The 20270-nt window shown below is 44.8% G+C and overlaps 1 protein-coding gene across 3 annotated transcripts in view; it reads left to right on the forward strand.

Moving 5' to 3' along the window:
• NFATC2 (nuclear factor of activated T cells 2) overlaps positions 1-20270 on the forward strand; it is a 97563-nt gene that overhangs the window by 16513 nt on the left and 60780 nt on the right. For 2 of the 3 annotated variants that reach the window (XM_076352164.1, XM_076352165.1), the window contains exons 2-4: positions 382-1408; positions 2705-2873; positions 19692-19894. In XM_076352164.1, coding sequence (XP_076208279.1) covers positions 382-1408; positions 2705-2873; positions 19692-19894 — 1399 coding nt within the window. The remainder of the gene's footprint in view (positions 1-381; positions 1409-2704; positions 2874-19691; positions 19895-20270) is intronic. The other variant, XM_076352166.1, reaches the window with a different exon arrangement.

The following is a 20270-nucleotide window of genomic DNA, read 5'->3' on the forward strand; positions in this document are numbered from 1 at the left end:
CAACACCCCAGTTGGTGCTAAGGGGTGTATTTGGCAGAAAGAACAGGGAGGCCAGCATTGGAATGGGCCGAGAGGCTGACGTGTTGCTGACCCTTCCAGGTGATCCCTCTAGCTCAGGGCTCAGGTAGAGGGAGCCCGGCCAGGCGGTGTGGAGGTGTTTGCAGTGCTTCTGTCCATGCTGCATCTGCTCTGAGCACTTGAGCTTCCCTGGCTGTTAATCCAGTACTTTTCACAAGCATTAATTGCAGTTAAAAATAATTAAACAAATATTTACCTAATATCAGATCACAATCAGTTTATAAATATGCATTTTTTTAAATCCATGATTGCTCAGCTTCTGTAATAGTATTTATAGTCTTAAAGAGACCCTTCTTTTTCCAGAAGAACCGACTCCACATAAAACCAACAGCCCACCCTCTGGAGTTACATACGCTCATGATGTCTTGGACTGTGGCCTCAAGCCATGCCCCCTGCCTTTTTCTAGCCTTTCTGCAGATCCCATGGGCAGATATGGACAGCCAGATAGCATAGGGACAATACCTACACACCCTGCCAACGCTGCAGGGGCCTCTGCTCCGAGCCCTAGGATTGAAATTACTCCATATCATGAACTGATTCATTCAGGGGGTCCCTTCCGCAGCAGAGACACAGATGTTCTTTTGGTAGAACATCAGTCAAACTCAGCTACCACTAGCCCAAGGGTTACCCTGCCTGTCCCTGGCTTTGAGGGCTACAGAGAACCACTGTGTTTGAGCCCAGCTAGTAGCGGCTCCTCTGCAAGTTTCATTTCAGAGACAAATGTATCTCCTTGCACATCACCATGTGTTTCACCAAATAATGGTCCTAGTGATGACCTTTGTCCACAGTTTCAAAACATCCATACTCATTATTCTCCTAGAACCTCTCCAATAATGTCACCACGAACAAGCATCACGGAGGAAACCTGCTTGGGACGACATTCACCATCACCCTGTCCCAACTCAAGGTCTTCATCACCAGGTGCAAAACGGAGGTACTCTTGCACTGAGCTCTACAGTACTCAGCTGCCTTCCACTTCTCCACGACAGTCAAGGACCCCCTCTCCACAATCCTCTCCTCGCATCCCCTTGAGAGAAGACAACTCTTCAGTTACTTACACACAGTTGCCCAGCGCTTCTCTTTCCATGGATGCTATGAACAGCCTTCCTACGGATCCTGCCTGTGGTGTTCCCACGAAAATTTGGAAAACCAGCCCTGATCCTTCATCAATGCCTTCCCACAAAAACAGCATTCCATGTCACGTCTTTCAGACTGTTGACTTCCATGGGCCTTGTGAGCAGGAGGACAGGAGAAACTCAGCCCCAGAATCAATTTTGTTGGTACCTCCATCCTGGACAAAGCAACTGGTGCCTGCAATACCTATCTGCAGGTATGTAATACTTCTCGTGGTTGTGTTTTCTCATGGCATGATGTCCTCTGTTATGCATAGTGATCCCTAGGGAGTGTTTCCTTGGGCAGATCCTGTTGCACACCAGAGCTAAGTGCTCAGGGACAGCATTGGTTAATGGGAGCCCAATCCATTAGGATTCCGAGAGATGAAAAAATCTGGGTTTGGAAGAAACATCATCAAAGTGGTTCATTGATAGCGTAGCATACGACAAAGGCTTAACACTCTCGTTCCATCCTGCTGCTTTTGAAGAAAATGGTTTGATCACTTTTCTAAATTCAGAGAACGTCTCGCTTACAAATTTCCTTCAGGGATGAAAATACTTTAAATATTTCCTGATTCAAAATAGAGCACGCTGCTCCAAGTCAGACTGAGCATTCGGTCAACCCCAAGTGACTTATTGTTGGTTGTTAATTTGTTAATTGTTGTTTAACCCAAATCTCAGTCGTTGGCACTCCCCTCATCAACTCCCTCCATTGTCTGGCACTGGCGGCATGCAGGTCTGGGCCCTGAGTGGTGTGTATCTGCCAGGACGGAGGTTGCCAAATGTGTGCAGTCACCACTGGCACCCTGTCAGCCCTGCCATCCCGCTCGGCAGCAAGGTTGTCCCCACGCTGACGTTATCCCGTGCTGCTAAACACAAATTGCGAGCGAAAGAACATGGGCTGTGACTTTCCTTGGCTTGTTAGATCAGTCCTGGCAGCAGTTTGTACTAACAAAATAAGAGTTGTTTAAAATCCAGTGCAAGCTCTAGTTGTACATTACAATGTATTAATTTCATGTTATAAACCCTTGTGTATTTTGATAACAGGAAAACTAGTATCAGGTAAGAATAATTAGCATTTCATTCGTATGCATTTTAATATTTATGGAAATCATAAATAATATTAATTTACGCAACTGGTAAGTAATGGTAAATGGAGTTAATATTTCACAATATATGTTCTATGATCAAAGTTTAAGATGCACAGCAAAAGCTAGATAGAAGAGGGGGGTCTTTGAAAAAATATAACTGCTACAGATATTTCTGTTTCTTAAACAGAAATATTCTATTCTCTTCTGCAAGGAGATGGGCCCACAGAAATTATTATGTTCGTCCTGAAGTTCAGCAGAGTTTGTAATCAAACGTGAGCAGGACAGCATATTCTCGTTGAAATTAATAGCAGACTCCGTTTCAGCAAGAGCAGCCCCGGTGGGGTACTTGGAGGAAGAAGGGATCAGGGCTTTGAGAAATAAAGTGCTAAAGAGATTCAGCTGGTGTGGTCTCTCTCTGCCCAGTTTGCCTGTCCAGTCGCTCCCGCCCCTCGAGTGGCCGCTCTCCAGCCAGTCTGGCTCCTACGAGCTGCGGATCGAGGTACAGCCGAAGCCCCACCACCGGGCGCACTACGAAACGGAGGGAAGCCGAGGGGCCGTCAAGGCGCCGACCGGAGGCCACCCCGTCGTCCAGGTAAGGGACTGGAGAACAACTCTGTAGAGGAAACGTGGAGGGTGAGTTCATTTTCGAAAGCCTTGCTGGGGGCTGACCCTGAAAGAGCAGGACCATGTGAACCTGGGTGTGCTTGTAGATGTGCATAAAGTGCCTGAAGCTGAACTGTGGTGAAGTCCTAGATGTTTGTAAAGTTGGTTTGGGTTAGCTTGTGAAAGCTCAGAAACTTAGGCAAAATATTTGCCACCTTTTCTGGGCTATGTGTTAAACCTCCTGTGACCCAACTCTGTCGTAAGATGGATGTCCAGCTGTCCTGAATTCCAGCTGAGCCGCTTTTATATTGAGAACAGACTCGTCTGTGTCAGCTAGGGCTTTTTGTAACGTTGAAAATGTACAAACATCAAGCCTGGCTTTCAAAGTCAGTGTAGCCCAGTGACCTGCCAAACTCAGATTTAAAATAACTAGCAGATCACGTTAGATCTGCAGTACCACGTCCTCCTGCCAGCGGTGAGTGAGGGTTTTGGGGCCGTGCTCCCCCAGGTTCTGCAGAGCAAGTCCATGCGGCAGAGTTGCTACCTGTGTTTCTGGCTGTATCTAACCTCAGCTCCTCTCCGGTCCATACAGCCAAACTGTACATGACTCCTACACATTCACTTGAGGTTTAAAGAAAGGCAAAGCAACCTTCATTAACCTCGATGGGAGTTGGATTAGGAAGGTATGGATGTTGAACTGGAGTTTCCCCAGAGTTGACAGCTGCCTTTTGCTAGAAATGTCTTTCATGCATTTGCTTTTTCCTTAGCAATTTTACTCTTTTTTTTTTTTCTGTCCTCTGGTTACGTGGTAGAACTTCTAATTTTAAGCCCATTTAAATTTAGGTCAGAGAATTTCACCCGTGTGTAATTCAAGCACTCAGTACATCCATTTCAATGTAGTGCCTGGTTTATATGTAACTTGCTGATGCCGTGTCCCACCTTGCATGCAGCTCTGCTTGTTGTCTGTGGTAACACTGCCTTCTTTTTGTCCTGGATGTACACCACCACAGGGAAACCTGTACTGGCTGTAGTAGCCGTGTGATAAGGAGACAGCAGGGCAAGATAATTACGTAGCAGTGGGGATGATTTAAAGAAAAAGTTTGGCCTCTATAAAGCTGTAGATACAGAGAGGGCATGTTTGTCGGCTTTGTAAATTTATAGAGAAAGGGTGAATGAGTTCAGGCAGGAGCTCCCTCGTGATTTGGGCTGATGTCACTACAGAAAAATAATTTTATATCTTGAGGTATCATTTCTGTTGCTCTAAAGAGGCCAGTTCTGGTCCTAGCTATGCTTGTGAGACGGGAAGTCACCCTGCTGAAATCAGGAAACGAAATCCAAGCTGACAGTGATGGAGGTAACAAAATTTGGCCCTTTGCTGACCTGGAAGGTGGTTTCGCTGAACCCTTATTCTGTTGTGGAGGGTGAAGGGCTTTTCCTTCACTTTTCAAAGGGTAATGTAAAATAATGGCTGAGTAGCTGCACTGAAGCCACTCGGGGCCACATCAGTCTTCTCACTCACTTCCTCCCAATTTCAGCCAGTGCCATTCAGGAAGGAAAGCCAGGCTTTTGGTCGGGGTTGCAAGGTGTCAGGGCCATGTTGCTGGTAATGAGGTATGGCAACTGCACAGATCAGCCACAGCTACAGCTTTCACTAGGCAAAGCTGGGGTGCGTCCTGCAGGTGTTCCTGTCACGCTCAGGACTTGCTATGGCAAGCATGGACCAGGAAAATGTTGAAGTTTATGCTTACTTTTAAGCATGTGATCAATATCACTAATTTCACTGGGTTGGCTTGTGCTTAACTTCAAACATATGTTAGATATTCCCCTGCAGGCTCAGCCCCTTTTAAAATCAAGCCACAAATTGTTAAATCAATGAATTTGTTTACTTTGGTTGAGCTGGACTTACATGTATGGACTGGATATTTGAGTAAAGGGTGCAGGATAATAATAAATAGCAATCACATTTGACATACCTTAATATATGCAATCTTTGTAGTTTATGACTCTGACAAACTCATAGCCCGCTGTGGTGTGTTTGGAGCTACATGGATGTATGAACTATATGGCCAATCAGCACTTGTTCTTTTCTCAGTTTGCTTACAAATACAGTATCGTTTACCTTCCCAAGATATTCCTATCAACCGGATGTTTATTGCAATGAAGGAGTTTCTCGTGACATGGGGAAATATAAGTGCTTTGTTTCCTTCCTGTAATCAATATCAATCAATGAGGGATTTATATTTTCTGTTGGAGACAGGAACTGATATTCCTAGTTTTATCATAATTCGCCAACAAGCTTAAGGATCTTAAAATATAAATTCAAAGATCCATGTTAGTTTCCCGAGCAGATGTGCCTTTGCACAGCTGTGCCTGCATATGGGGAAAATATGGACAGTTTCTTTGTGAAGGTTTATTATAAACCTGGAAGTATTCGTTGGATTTGTGTTCACTTTAACATAACAAGGTTCATATGGGTGCAGAGCAATGAGATAGTTGTACCTGTATGGTTTATGACATCTGAAACTCAGCAAGGCTAGTAAAATCCAAAGCTTTCATGTCATAAGTTATTTGGCTTCGAGGTGTTGGGTGTTTTTTTTCTCTTTTTTTCCCTCAGTGAATTTTAACTTTTGTGTTCTTGTCAGATGCAAACAGTACAGAAACAGAGAAAATGAAACAGGAGAGATTTTTAAAAGGTAGATGCTGTTGAGGAAAGTTTGCATGAGTTAAAGGCAACTGGTTGTAAGAAATTAAATTAAATTAGTTTTCAACAAGTGCTATCCGTGTTTGGCCCCAGAGCAGGAATGGCAGTGTTGACGCAGGGGTGACAGGGCTGGGGTTCTCCTGCCGGCTGCAGACCTGGCGCTGGGGACCCACAGCACTTTTCAAATGACAGGCTGGAACACACCGTCCTTGGGATTTTCTGGAGCACTAGGACCTCTCCGTAGCAACTTTTTTGAATCCAGTGCTGTCTCTCAAACGCTTGGACTTAAATACTGAGAAGCCAAGCTTGCCCTGAGTGGGAGCGGCCCACCAAAGCGGTGGGATTTATACTGAGGCTGAACGTCTCATTCACGTCCCATACATTTTACAACCACTTTCGATAGACTGCTATTCCACTATTTTTATTACCTTTTCTAAAATATAATGTGGTTTTAAACTTTTTTCTGAATTTTCTAATTCTAAATTGTGACTAAATTATCCAGCTGAACCTTCTGGGGGAAGAGATGTTGGCTAGTTTTTGCAGCAAGGTGTTGGCCTGCAATTTTTTTTTTTTTTTTTTTGAAAACTGAGTTTTGCATGCAAGTTTCTTCTTTTGGGTGCTCTGAAGCTACAGGCCAGCAGATCTCATATCCTCCAGACCTTATCTTGTGGTTTATCTTTCTGATGCTGCTTCCTCTTCTTCACATGTCTAGCCCCGAGAGTCTGTGCACGAGACTCTGCACCGGTTGTGCACTCCAAGCATAGCAGGAGAAGAGTCTGGCTAATCAAAACTTCTGGCTAGATGGGTCACACAGAAAAGGGCATTTACTTTGCCTGGGGGAGGAAGAGAGAAGCCATGCATCTCATATAATGTTCACACCATCTAACTTCAGAGGCCATCTAGAGTCACATGGAGAAGTGTAGGCTCCCAGTTTAGGTGTTGTGAGTCACTCTTGGGAGGAAACTACAGCTTGCTATTAACTGTAGAGAAACTCGCACTTCTATTTTAGGGTTGTAAGTTGAATGCCAGTGTGAGTATCCCCTAGATGTTAAGTCACGGAGAACAGCGAGGAAATCCTGCGTGGCAAGGACAAAGCTGAAGTTTGCATGCACCTAGCATCTTGCAGGTCCATCTGGTCACTGAGACTGCAGAGGAGGGGTAGGCATGATTGTTTTCCTCCTTTCCAACTCTTTTTCACTGATGTTGAGGGACAGCTGCTTATTTGTACCCAACTGCTCCAGTCAAGGCTTTGGAAGAGACTGTCCATTAGGAAAGGCAGTTACTGCTCCCGTGCAAAGAGCTTATGGGTGTGATTGGGATAGAGGTGACAATCCAAACACAAACCTAGATCTGTCCAAGTTCACCCCGCGGCAGCACGCCCTGCCCAGAGGGGTAAAAATTTCCATCTTTGCATGCTTTTAGGCAAACATCTGCTAGGAAGGAGATGGATATATTTGAATTCTGCTTGGGACAGGAGAGATGAACTAGGTGATTCCTTGAGATCTCTCACAGTATTGTTTTCAATAATCCTTCTAGGAACTCTCACCTCTTAGGGGAAACTAAATTTTTTGGGTTGTTGGCATTGCTCGCTATCCTGTTGTCAAGGGGAAACAGGGCATGTGGTACTGCTTGAGTAGCACTGGATACTGGCATAGGTGTCTTTCACCTACTGTCCACAGTGGCAATAAGAACCTCTCTGCTTCAGGAAGAGACAGATTTCCTGTTCTTCAGCAAAGGTTGTCCTGTCTTTGAACTGTTTAAGGCAGTGATGAGAAGGAAAGGCCTTTTCAGTACCAAAGGTTGGGTTTGGATGAGCTTCACCCCATGTTCAAGCAGAAACTATGATCTCTTAAAAGCCATAAAAATATTATTTGGAAGATGTTCATTAAACTTAGTGGTTCTGTTTTTTTCCTACTGCTTTGCATGAAGCCAGATTTTTTTTTCAAGATGGAAATGATATTTCGCACGATTGTGAGATATTTCAGGGACTTCTAAGCAGAACCCTTGTCCTTCCTTCAAGGGAAGTAGAAGGGAAAGGAAAAGCTTTTAGGGAAGATGAGCAGTTGATTTATGTAAATGATTGTCCACATACTGTGGATGGCTAATCCGTACTCGTTTCATTAGAAGTGGTTGCATTTACATGTGTTGCAGCCCATGGGTACAAATGAGACAAATCCATTTCACATCATAATCTTCCCACATTCTGAAGTCCTCTGGGGTCCTTGGAGATAATCGATGCTAGATAAATGGGTGATTTACTGCTGCATTCACCTCATAGAATTGAGAGCAGTGACACAGGGCATCAATCTCAGATGTGCATCTGCCATGGACTGTAGAGAGGCTGAGGTATATCATTTCGTTAAAAATCTGTTTATGAGAACTCAGCTAAGACTTGGGGTCAAAGAGTAAATATAAACCTTTTTCCTTTTTTTTTTTCTTTTAATTTCTATTTTTTTCCCCAAGCACCTGTGTGTTTTGGACTTAGCGTGCTGTAAACAATCCTTGGGGAGCCTGGTTTTTTACATTGCTCTTCAGCACAGTAATTTGTAGCCATTTTCTCAAAGGAGTGTGCCTAACTGGCATTTTGTGTTTTTTAATTGCCATCTTAGCAAATCCTTTCCCTGATATATTGCTTCTCTAATTTATCTTTACAAAAGGCTCAAATACTTCTGAATGAAAACCAGCCTATAAGTAATCAGTAACTCATTTGCTTGTCTCACTTTGTTTCTCTCACTTCCACCACATTATTAACTCAGTTCTTCATCAACAAACCTGCTTTTTTCCACTGCTTGTGTCAGATAATCGAATCCATTCAGCACAACCTGAGGCTGCAGTGTTCAAAAGCAGCTGAGGATGTTGCCCCAGTTTTCCAAGGCAGCACCTTGCCCAGAGCACACCCTGCATCAGTGGTCCCCGACTCGGGGCGGTTAAAACTCACTCTTCAGCCAGAAAGTTTGCACCTTCCTGCAGACGGAGGTTTCGGATGCTCGGGCAGACGGGCACTGAGCCGGCTGAGCCTGCGTCTGGGGCGAGCATGGTCCGGACCTTTGCAGAGAGCAGTCTCGGTGGCTGGAGTGGCTGGCGGGGCCGCTGCCTCCTGCCCTTAGGTAACAGCTCAGTGGTTTGGGCGCTTCCCCAGGAAGCGGGAGCCCGGCACTCGGGCCCTCCTCCACCAGTGAGGCTCAGCCCGCGGCTCCGCACAGGCTCCCCAGCCACCGTGCGCTGACGGGCGGCAGCTTTCTCTGCCCCCGCCAGAGCTGTGGTCCCCTGCAGACAGGAAGGCAACATCCCCGCGACATGCCTCGGCTGCTGCTGAATTGTGGGGTCTTTGTTTAGTCAAACACGGTGGGTTAAAATGAGTAACAGGGCTGGGAGAGAGGGAATATTTCCTTCAAGTCAGAGCATCACGGACTCCTCCTTCCCCATCTCCTCCCACAGCAGGAGGGGGAGATATCTTAAGCGGACTGAGCCTTCAGTCCCTGCCTACTGCCGCTATCCTAAAATCACCAGGGAGGTCCACAGGGTACCCCTGCCCCAGCACAGGTTGCGCTGCACGCCTGCGTGTGCTGGTCTCCTCCTCGCTTCTCCTCTTTAATGCAGGAAAGCTGTACAGAGAGGGGCTCCTGTTCAGCACTGCTGACCCAACTTTCCCCTGGATTTTAACTTTTAAAATTTGGGTGACTTTCACTGCCTTTTTTTTTTTTTTTAATTAAAAAGAGGCTGGAACGGTAGAGTTGTTAATGGAGCACACAGGAGCTGCTTTACGATAACAAACGTATGTTCCACTTTCCTTTTATATTTGAATTTTGCCGTATGTGTTCTCTTGTGGTTTCTAAGTCAAAAGAGACATTATTTTCTAGCCTAGGCTTCCCATGGGGCCCTGACTTTTAACTGTATGTGACTTCCAACATTCAACTAATTCCTTTGCGTGTTAGTGAAACCAGAACCTTTGATGGAAACTCAAAACCAAATCACAGCTTGATACCGTGATTCACACTCTCACAAGTGGGGCTAGGTTGGAGATGTGCTCCTGCTGAAACCCAAACCAGTCTGTCCACCAGGAAGATTTACTGTTGAGGGCACTTCGGAGGAGTTGAGTTTGTCCTTTTCTGCCCACCTTCCCAACTCCCCCTGTTCAGCGAAGGGGAAGTCCGAGATCCGGGATGAAGCCCTGCGTGTTTGCACTTCCGCGGGCAGGCTGTGCTGGACTCGTGCTGTGCAACATCTTTGTACCATTCTTGTGGCCCTCGCTTCCCTTTTCTAGCGAGCGGGAGCCTCGCGCAGGCTCTCGGCGGCTTTTGGCTCTTGCAGGGATTTCTGCCCCCAACTCGAGAACAGCGTATGACAGATTGACTGCACGTTTCACGCCTCATTTACCTGCAGGACTACAGGGCTTGTTTGCACAACTGTGATGATTGTAGGTGCCTCTTGAGCTTTGAGCTGTTGGGTCGCAGATATATTTACTGTGGTTACATGTGCTATTGCAGGGATAGATGTGCAATTCTGAAAACGCAGATTTTAGGTACATCTGGGAAATTCTCTTCAAAACTAATATCCCATCAAATGTAAGGGTAGGTCAGTCAGTATCCCTCACACTGCACTGCTAGCGTACTGGTAGTGTGGCTGTGCCTTGAGATCTGTCTATCTGAAAGCTCAGTGGAGCCACTGAGGAAATGAAATTGCTAGATAAATTAAAAGTAGTGTAGGAAAACATGGATGAGCCCGAAATTTACTTTTGTTTAGATGCGAGACTGGACTGAAAAATGGAATATCAAATATGATATCTAATAAACCAAGATTAGAGGAAGAGCTGACCTGTATGCTTTCTCTAACTAACGCGAGAACCGCTGGATAACAGTGAGGATAATTAGCTACTGAGAGAATTTAACCAGAGATAAGTTGCATCCTCTGTTGCTTAAAGTCTTTAAACTGGGTCTGCATCCCCCTGTGTGAAAGGGACTCTGTCACCCAGATGTTACGGCTGAGCGAGTGCAGCTCGCCCCTAAGAGAAGGACAGGCAGGATCGCTCCATGGTACAGTTGGGATGCAGCTGGGGTGCAGAGGTGCAGGGCAGATGATCAGTGAACAATGTACCTCGAGGGAGCTGGGGGCTTTTCCCATGGGCCAGCCTGCTTTGAGTTAGAGATGAATGAAAAGTTCTCATTGAAACTTTTGAGCCTAATTCAAAATACATTGCTTTGGATGGAAAGTAATTTTGGCAGAGGTAAGGGGAAGGAGAGTATACCAACTGGTTTGAGTGTGATACCTGTGAGATGCAGGCAGCCTGGGTTATGCCTTGGATTAGGAATATGCCTGGATTAGGCAGATGCAAGATTTAGGCTACTCTTTCGTGTGTGATCTCCCTGCAGGACTGTACATGGGGGAGTTAGCGCGCAGTTAACCAGAGTTCAAGTTTATGGCTGTTCGCCATGAATGTGGACACTTCCGGTGCAGCAGTAACGCCTACATAACTCGTCCTGTTCGGGGCGCGCTCAAGTGTCCGCGGGAGAAGTTCATGCAGGGTGGATAGTGTCCCGTAAACTCACATCTGAGCTCTCTGTTCACGGGCTTCACCATCCAGCTAAGCCTCTAGTTCCTCCCTTCCTCTCTTAAGACCAATGTCTATTTAATTGGAAGAGCCTCGCGCCAAGCGAGGACTCGCACCTGGGTCTCCCGTGTCCGGGGGGAGCATCATGCTCGCCGGGCTAATGGCTGTTCAGGGGGAAAGGGACTGTACTCCTTCTGCCTGCTGCTGCTCGGTAAAAATTTTCTAGGGTCTCTATTTCATTCTGAAATAACTGTTGAAACCCCGATGCTTCCAGCAGACCTGACTTATTCTCTCTCTGAGCATGCCTCGTGTTGTGGGTTTCAGCATGAGAAAGAAATGGGGGAGGAGAGAGGCTCCTGGGGCTTGCTTTTATTTTTTCCTTTTTTTTTTTCCTCCTTTCTTTTTTTTCTTTTTCCCAAAAATGCTTTTTGGCCAAGATCCTTTCCAAAGTCTGGCTGACATTCAGTCAAATAGCTAGTGCCTGAGCAAAGGCCATGGTATGGTTCCTGGACCCCAAACCCACCTCGCAGGAGGCCCGGCACTAAGCCCTGGCAGAGGGCTCAGCTATGGGGATTTGGTTCAATGCATCAAATCAATCGTCTCGGGCTGAACTGAGTAACTCCAGGATGCTCTTGCTGCTACTGCTGTCCCATCTTCCCCCTTCTCAGCACAGTTGCTTTCAAGCTTTGTGCCACATCTCGGTTGCACAGCGTGATGCTCCCGGGGCTGCACCTGAAGCATCGCTGCCTCGCCTGTCTGCTGGGAAGGATGAACTGGCTGCAGCAGAGGAAGCTGCAGGGTTAGGTGATAAGCAAGTAGCTCTGCTTGCCACCCTCCGTTCTGCTCCAGCTGGGCTGAGGCCCCTTCCCACAGTGCCTCTGACAGCTGGCAAGGGAACAACTTTGCTAACTGGTGCCAGAGCCCTGTGCCGAGAAACTCCCCCAGTGTGATTCTGTCAAAATCAGCAAATTTGCACCCTCTGATGTACTTGTGTCAGAGAGAGTTTTGTCGAGCTAGGGGAAGTTTAAATCTTTTGTCATGAATGTGCATGGAAACTCTTTAATTACACAGCTGGTTTTCTTAGTAGGAGAAAATTCTTATTTTCACCCAGCTATGAAAATCTGATCTCCAAATCCCCATATCTGTACATGTGCAGCAGTCAGATGCATAGTGCCTCTTCTTTTAAACTTTCATCCGAGATAGTCAAAGCATCTTGAAAACAGGATCAGCTTTTCATAAGGGTAGGGAAACTGAGGCACAGAGAGGAAACAACTTGCTTACATTGCAATGTAAGGTCAGTGTCAGGACAGTCAGGAACAAACCCTCCCAACTGCTTTCTCCCAAGAGCTGCCGTCTCTGTCCCGGACCTGTATTTTAACCCCATCTGAAAGCAGAAATCCCAGTTAGACACTGGGAGTCTGGTTGTCATTTACTGTAAGGAGCAGCAGAGCAAATGAGATTCAGTCCTTGGAATTTTGACAAAATTATCACCAAAATAAGAAACACTAAAATTGAGTGTAATAAAAACTCATCATTTAGCAGAATCAGATGTTCAAAGGATTATCTTTGGAGGCCTTTTTAGACTGCTTTGGTAAGGAGCAAAAAGAATCAAGGCAGAGATTTCCTTCTGGTTTGCGTTCTTTTGCTATGTCCCAAGTACATTAAATTGAACAAAAACATGTGACAAGATTCAACTTTGTTGCTCAATGTCAGCTCTAACTGAAGCAGGCAGGCAAGCCGCTACATGATACGGTGTCTGGATGAGGTCTTTGTCTTAATTACTGACAGCTATTGATATGCCACTCTCCCCGAGACAATACAGTGAAATTTTCCATCTTGGTAGGAGTATTGTTGAGTAAAGACCCCCCAAAATATCCTTGAAATTGTTGCAGTCAAAGGGTATTAATGATGAGAATTAATGATCACATCCAAGATGCAAAGTTGCTTCCACCAGGAAGGGAGCTGAATAGGCATGACAGAAGTGCTGTGCCAAGCAGGGGCTATTCTGACAAGGACATCTTCCTCTGGTCTGCTGTGGAGTGTCTGAAAACACTTGCTGGCACGGAAAACAGCCTCGGGGCTGATGAAGAGTTTGAGCAGGGGAATAGTTTGTGGTGTCAAAAGCTTTGAGAGACAGCTTTAACTCTGCAGCCTCTTGCTGTTTCTAGAGGAAGGTGGGCGTTGGGCAAGCTGGGGCTCCATCCTAGGGCAGCTGGTGCTGCAACCGTGTGCCGCTCCTGGCAAGCACTGAAGTGCTTTCTTATCTTCTTGTGTACAGCAGGAAAAGGGAAGCAGTAGGAGGAAGCGATTTCTCACGCGGCTTTGTATTTGCTTCTAATTAAATGTTGCCAGTCGAGCTCTGTTTTCCCGCTTTTCACTACCGGCCGGGGATGGTCTATCTGAATCACCCTGGTACTGTTCTCAAAGCTGACCACACACATGCACACCCCGTTCGGGGGGAAGCTGGAGTGACTTCCACGGGTAGATAGCAAGTAATATGCAGCGGTTAATGGACTAAGCCTCGTGTTACAGTGAGCTAAAACAAGCAAGAGAGCTGATTACTTTCAAGCAAATAAAATCACCAAGACTAGTGAATTCATTCCCCAATTTTATACTTTCCTTCTGGCAGTAGCTTGCATTGTCTAGACAAGAAGATGTGTGCAATCAGCTTTAAAGATGCAGCTTTATACCTCCCAGGGGAGAAAGACCTAAATTCCTGACAAGCAAAGCTCTGTTGGGATGAATGGAAAACAAATTATTCGCTTCTACTCTCTAAGGCAATCAGCATCTGTATCACACAGGGCAATGTTCTCGCTGGAGCTCTTCAAAGGTGCCCGTAAGATTTGCAGATGCTCCTGCTTTTGTCCCGCAAAGCCCATCACTGTTTGCATGCAGACGCTCAGATGTGCAACACACGAACTAGAAATCCCCAAGAAAATTTGGCCTTAAAACCCGTCAATTAAAAAGACAAAGGCAGAAGCTTGCAATACTAGTAGAAACCGAGGTGCTGCGGCTGGTGAGCGGTCTTACTGCATGTTTGTGCCATTTGCAGAACGAGGTCAGCAACGCCTGCAGCAAGGCAGAGTGCAGGGGGACAGGGACTTTGGGTTTCTCACTGCGCTTTGGCTGCTCGTCCCCTGCGGGACCCGGCAAATCACTGCACCTCTCTGCCCCGGCTTCCCCATTTAAGAATAAAAAAGTTATCTTACTTATCTCCTGTGAATCCTCCTTCCTCTTGCTAATAATGTAATTCTATATAAAATATAATAAAATTTGAACTCAAGTAAATGTGTCCAAGATTCAAGGATCTAAATTCCAAAGGTTTCACTAAATTCCCTCTGTGTATGCATATGTTGTATCTATCCTTTCTTTCCAACTCTGCTGTCAATTTATCACTCGGTTACCAGACAGCATAACTAAGCAGTGTTGCATGCTTCACTTGTGCAAAGAGGTTTGCTATTCATGCAGCACAGCAAAGGTGAACCTGTGTTTTTAAATCCCCACAGCCAGAGGCGATGACAACTGCGCAGATGCAGGGTTTGGTTCATCTGAACACTGGGGTAGGGACTGATTTAGATTTGAATTTCAAACTCCCGCTTTAAGTGCTTGTATATTTGGAGCTGGGGGCTCAGTTTGTAAGAAGACTTGAGTTTTGAAATAGCGCAGGGAAAAAAAATGTGTTGTTTCATATGCCTAATGTGTGGTCTCGATGGCTGCGGTTGATGGTATCGTCACAGGCATTGTGTTCAGGCGGGTAGCTGGGCTGCCGATACACAGCAGCTAAAGGCACATCTGCTCATGTTTTGCATGCAGAATTACACACGTGCCTTCCTGAAAATGGCACTTAAATACCCCCCTCTCCCAAATTTGACTGGTATTGATCCACGGATGGAGTGCAGAATGAATTAATTTTATTTACACAGAGGTGAGCTGATGATTTTAATCATGCCACACATTTCCATTTTGTTTAGAAACCCAATCATAGCAGCAAACCAAACAAGAAAAGTCTCCTTGTTTTCTGAATGATGTTATTTGTTTATCTGCCAAAGTGCTTTGCATTTCCTCAGGTCACAGACCAGCCCACGTCTGGCTATGTTAATATTATAAGAGTTATGCAAAAGCAAAGTTTAAGAAAAATCTTTCAACTGAAAGAAATAGGATCTTAAAATCCCAAAATAGAGTATGGAAAGGTACACATCATGTCTGGCTTCTCTTTCCCCTTGTGGCAAATGTGACTCAAAGGAGTTGGGTTTTTTCCAGCTCGATCTGTATACAGTTTGGGGGAGTTTTATTGTGAATAGGTCACCTTATAATATACAAAAATATTTCCTTCCAGAGTTCTGTATTCATAAATCTTTCTTGATTCTCACTCTCTTGAAACTGAAATCCATATGATTTTGTTTTCTTCACGGAAAGGAGAGTAAGGGAACACCTTGGCGCGGGACTGGTCCTCTCTTCTCGTCTCTGCTGAAGCTCCCGTTGCAGGGCATTGCGCCCTCCCCTCGGGCAGCTGCAGCACGAGTGGCCGTCTCCCTTCCCGTGTGATGAGCAGAAGAGTAGGACTGAAAAACTGAGGCTTTCAAGTGGCTTGGTTGTTGCTAAGAGAGGAAAAAATGAATTTCAAAGTTATTATTTAAAAAAATGTTTTAAGTCTTCACTTCTCTGTAGGGTTCTTTAAGGCTCACTTTTACTCCTCCTTTGCTCCGCCAAAGATAGATCAGCGTTATGGTTAAATACTAAAGCAGCTGCCTAGCATAGTGGAGGTGAGTGTTTGTTGAGAGTAACAGTCTCTTGTAGTTCAATTTTGAGGAGAGACATATATCTGAAACATAGCTTTAATGTGTTCTTTCTTTCTAGCTCACAATGCCTTTTTCGATATAAAAATGCAGCACAAAATATTAACTAATTTCTGTCCCTGCAAAGTAGCGTTAGCATCACTGTTCCCCTGTTACAGATAAACAGAGAGGTTCTATGACATGGCCGAAGCTATGTAGTAGATTGGTGGCAGAGCTGGGTGTAAAACTCTGATTTTAAAGTTCCTGTTTAAGTTGGAGCATTTCTGTGGGCTGTCCATCTTCATTTTTTGTTCCTAAGTCAGCCTGATGTGTTCTTAGCAAGTGAAAGGTAGATGGAAATGCTTATGGTAAATGTTCACCTGTATTATCCTTTAAAACGTAATCAATTAACTCAAGATAAAGACACACTCTTTTAAACAGGGATACTTGACTCTTTTACATATATTTTTCTCTTTGTATTTGCATTTTATAATGCTATTTTGATTTTACAGTGATGTCATTCCAAAGCATTGCCATAATGCCATAAATTACCAAATAATTATGTTACTTTCTTCCACTGATCAAACAATTGATTTAAAATCTGGTCCTGTGGAGGGCCAGAAGGCCTTTTACTACGTGTTTTGTACCCCCTCATCCAGCAGATGATGCAAACATTGCCATATGAACAGGCAATCAATTCCTCTCTTCTTTAAGTATGTATACATTTATACAGACACACACTCACAGACATACCTATTATTAGAAGACTGTGAACAGTTTTGCCTTGGGAACTCATTCTACACATAAGCATACGCCACTTAAAATTACTTTTAAAGGTGGCCAGTATTAAAAACTGTGTACGAGGCCAGTTCTGTTACAGCTGCTACTGACTGTGCTCCCTGGGGGCAAGTTTTCTTTTGTAATTTATTATCTGTTTTCCTCCGTTCCAGTCTCCCACCTATAACTCTGGGATTTTGTTCTGCCAGGACAGAGGGTAGAGCGAAAGCTGCTTTGCTGTCACTGTAATAACTGTTCCAGTCCAAAGGATCCTCCCGTCATCTTAGCTGGATCCACAAAGAATTACTCTGTCAGGCATGACAATAAACATGCTCAGTTCTTAAAAACTACTCTTCTCTTCTCCCTCTCCTCTTGTAAAGACAAGATGGCTTTTGGTCATACAATGGCTTGTCGCTGAAGGCCAGGAAATCTTGGATTTTGAAAGTACCATGCCTAAGATGAGTTTCTGTACGGCTCCCAGAGGACCTGGGCTTAATGGGCCTCCATGGATAAACAGAGGGTGATTCCTACATTCATGCCTGTTCCCAGCAGATCTATCATTTTGACCTCTGTCGCCTTTAATCTTCTATACACTCTATACATTTCTAAATCTCCCCATGGCTGCTGTCGTATTTACCACATTCTTGGCAACGCTGCTTCTCCAGTGCCAACCCTTGTGCTTGGAGTCCAGCTCCACTCCTCCTCCACCTCGCTCCCAGAGCCAACTGGCATGTTTGCACAAAGCCTCGTACCCTATTTTCCTTCCTCACAATCTCCTGAAGCGCTTGTGCAAGTGAGCTATCGTAGGTGTCTGAGCTGCAGCTGGGCTGGATTCTGTAATTCTTTCTTGCACAACCCCTGCTTAAGGCCTGTTGACTTCAATGGAGCTATTCATGTAAGTGGAGGCTGCAAATTCAGGCCCTTGGGTTGTAAGGTCTCTGGGGCATAGACCCTGTCTTTGTATGCCTTGCAAATATGTGCTAGATGAGTAATGATAGCCGAGAAGAGTGAGTGTCGCTTTACATTTGCCATACTGAAGGAAGGTTGCCAGGATTGCACTGATGCTGCATGTGGTCCCCTTCCAGGGGGGAATTAATCCTTCTATGCAGATACCTCCTGCTGACTGGTGAAAAGAAAAAAGAAAAAAAAAAAAGGTTTGGCCATGAATACCATTAGCTTAATCTTCCTTTTCTCTGATCTTCCAGTACTATTTGCTTTGTATGGCTTCATCAAGGTTTTGTATGTGGACAGAATAATTGAAAACAAATTTGGCATGTCTCAGACCATAAAGTTCCCTTTCAGCTAGATCACTGGCTATGTGGTAGATAAATGTCTGGTTTTCATTTTTGGTTATGTGAGAAATTTAGAATGGTTTGATTTGTAATTTTGAATGTTAATAAAGAAGAAGAAATTTCCTCGTCTCCTGGCCTATGGAGGCATTCTGGCTTTCTTGCTTCTCTTGCAGCAAATGCTGTTTATAAAAATGTTATTTAGTACAGAAGAGTCTGTTTACATCCTTGAACCCTAGAGGCCCCAGTCTCTAAGGTCAGCTCAGACCTTGTGCCAGGTACTGTAGAGTCACAGACCAAAAATGCCATCTCTACCTGTACAGATGGTATTTTAATGCATTGCAAGAGGAACGGCTGAAGGTGAACCAACAACTGGGGGAAGGATGAGTTTCAAAGAGCGGTGAATCAACGCCGGTCCACAGAAGTGGTTTCAGGAGAACAGGAACATATTTCCTTTTAAGACTATTTAAGAATTCTGCAGACAGGGAGATTTGTAGGGTGGAGATGTAGATATTAAAAGGGAACATCCTCCCTGGGGGAAGAGGCTGATGGGCAGAAAATGCAATGCTGTGAGTGTTTAAGAAGTTGATGCTGGTGTTTGGGGCTGGATTTGGGAAGTTTGGGTATAGGTGTTGATAACTGGGTAGAAAACGAGAGATGAGAGAACGAAGAGAAGAGCAGAGCTTTGAGGATGAAGGCAGGCAGCTTACGTCTGGTATGAGGGAGACAGGGGAAGCTGGAGAGACGTGAAGCTCAGGGTGACTTGAGCAAAGTGAGGGGCTGGAAGGACAGTCCTTCCAGCTGGGTTTTAAATGGATGTGAGCTGGGGCAAGACTGCACGTGCCAAGGCCAGAGAAGGGGATGTGGCAGGGATCATTAATTTCTGAAATGTTTATACATTGTTTAACATTTCAGTTCTCAAAATCGCAGATGTATTTGCTAGATGCTTCCTGTTTAGGGGGGAAAAAAACTTGTAACTGCAGTTGAAGTAGGAATCACAAGCTGAGCTGAGGCGAAGTAATTTTACTGAATGTTAGGCTGGACAGAAACTAGGGTTTGCAAGTTGGACGTCGCATAGGGACTGATTTAAAGCCCACGATGTCAATGGGCATCTTCCATTACCTTTGATAAGGTCTGGAGCAGGTGCATACGGGAGTACCACGTCTATACCACGTATATAAATGCAAGTGAGAGACTTTCTTCTTACTGTGTTTCCTGCTGACAGGAAGCAGGAAGCGCTGCCCAAGGCTGCAGGTGCGGGGAGTCAGCTCCGCTTTGCAGCTTTATCCACCCCACAGAGAAAAACCTTTAGAACCTCATTTAGGAATCAGTCGCTGCAAATTAAAATGCACTCAAAAATATACCTTTTGAGGGGATTTATCAATCTGTTTTGGAGACAACCAACAAATTTCTGGTAATGGAGAGCTTGTCTGGATTTTTTTCTTCTTGATATAATCTTTTTTTCTTCTTGATACATTTATTATTATAACCATTGATTACATGTTTTCCATTAGCTGCCTTCCCTATGTATCATGGACTCCAGCAAATACTCTTAAGAGGATTTCTGTCTCAGAGTAGGAAAAAGCCTGTACTACACATATCTTTATGTCTATATATATATCCATATCTGTATATATGTCTGTAGATCTATTTGGTTTCCTGACATGAAGGCATTGCAAGTCCTGTGTGTGATAATAGATTTTTAATGTCTTGCCAGCTTCACGGTTACATGGAGAACAAACCCTTGGGTCTTCAGATCTTCATTGGGACAGCAGACGAACGGATACTTAAACCTCATGCTTTCTATCAAGTCCATCGCATTACAGGAAAAACTGTCACCACCACCAGCTATGAAAAAATCGTTGGCAACACCAAAGTTTTAGAGATCCCATTGGAACCCAAAAACAACATGAAAGCAACGTAAGCATATTTCTTTTTATTAGCAAAGTTGAGGAGGATTAAATTGGCATGTGAAGTTCTTTCTCCTGTGGAAAGGAGTCACTTAAATGAATAATGATGTCTGCTCTGGAGGAGGGACTCCTCTTTCCAAAGCATCGGGATGATATATGAGTGTAAGACCCTTTTTACAAAAGCATGAGCAGTGGTTGCAAGCACCTGGGTTAAAGCTGCTTAAAGAGTTGCCATTCATCAGCTGACTGTGCGGGCATTTTTGCTCTTTACCCCAATTGCCACGGTGACTATATTGTAATCATCTGTCATCTTCAAAGTCAGAATGGTTTTGTAGGGCACTAAGGAAAACAAGACTCGAATCTCAAGTCCTTATGGTGCAGTGATG

This window comes from Aptenodytes patagonicus, chromosome 14 (genome assembly GCF_965638725.1).
Source record: "Aptenodytes patagonicus chromosome 14, bAptPat1.pri.cur, whole genome shotgun sequence".
Classification (NCBI taxonomy): Eukaryota; Metazoa; Chordata; class Aves; order Sphenisciformes; family Spheniscidae; genus Aptenodytes; species Aptenodytes patagonicus.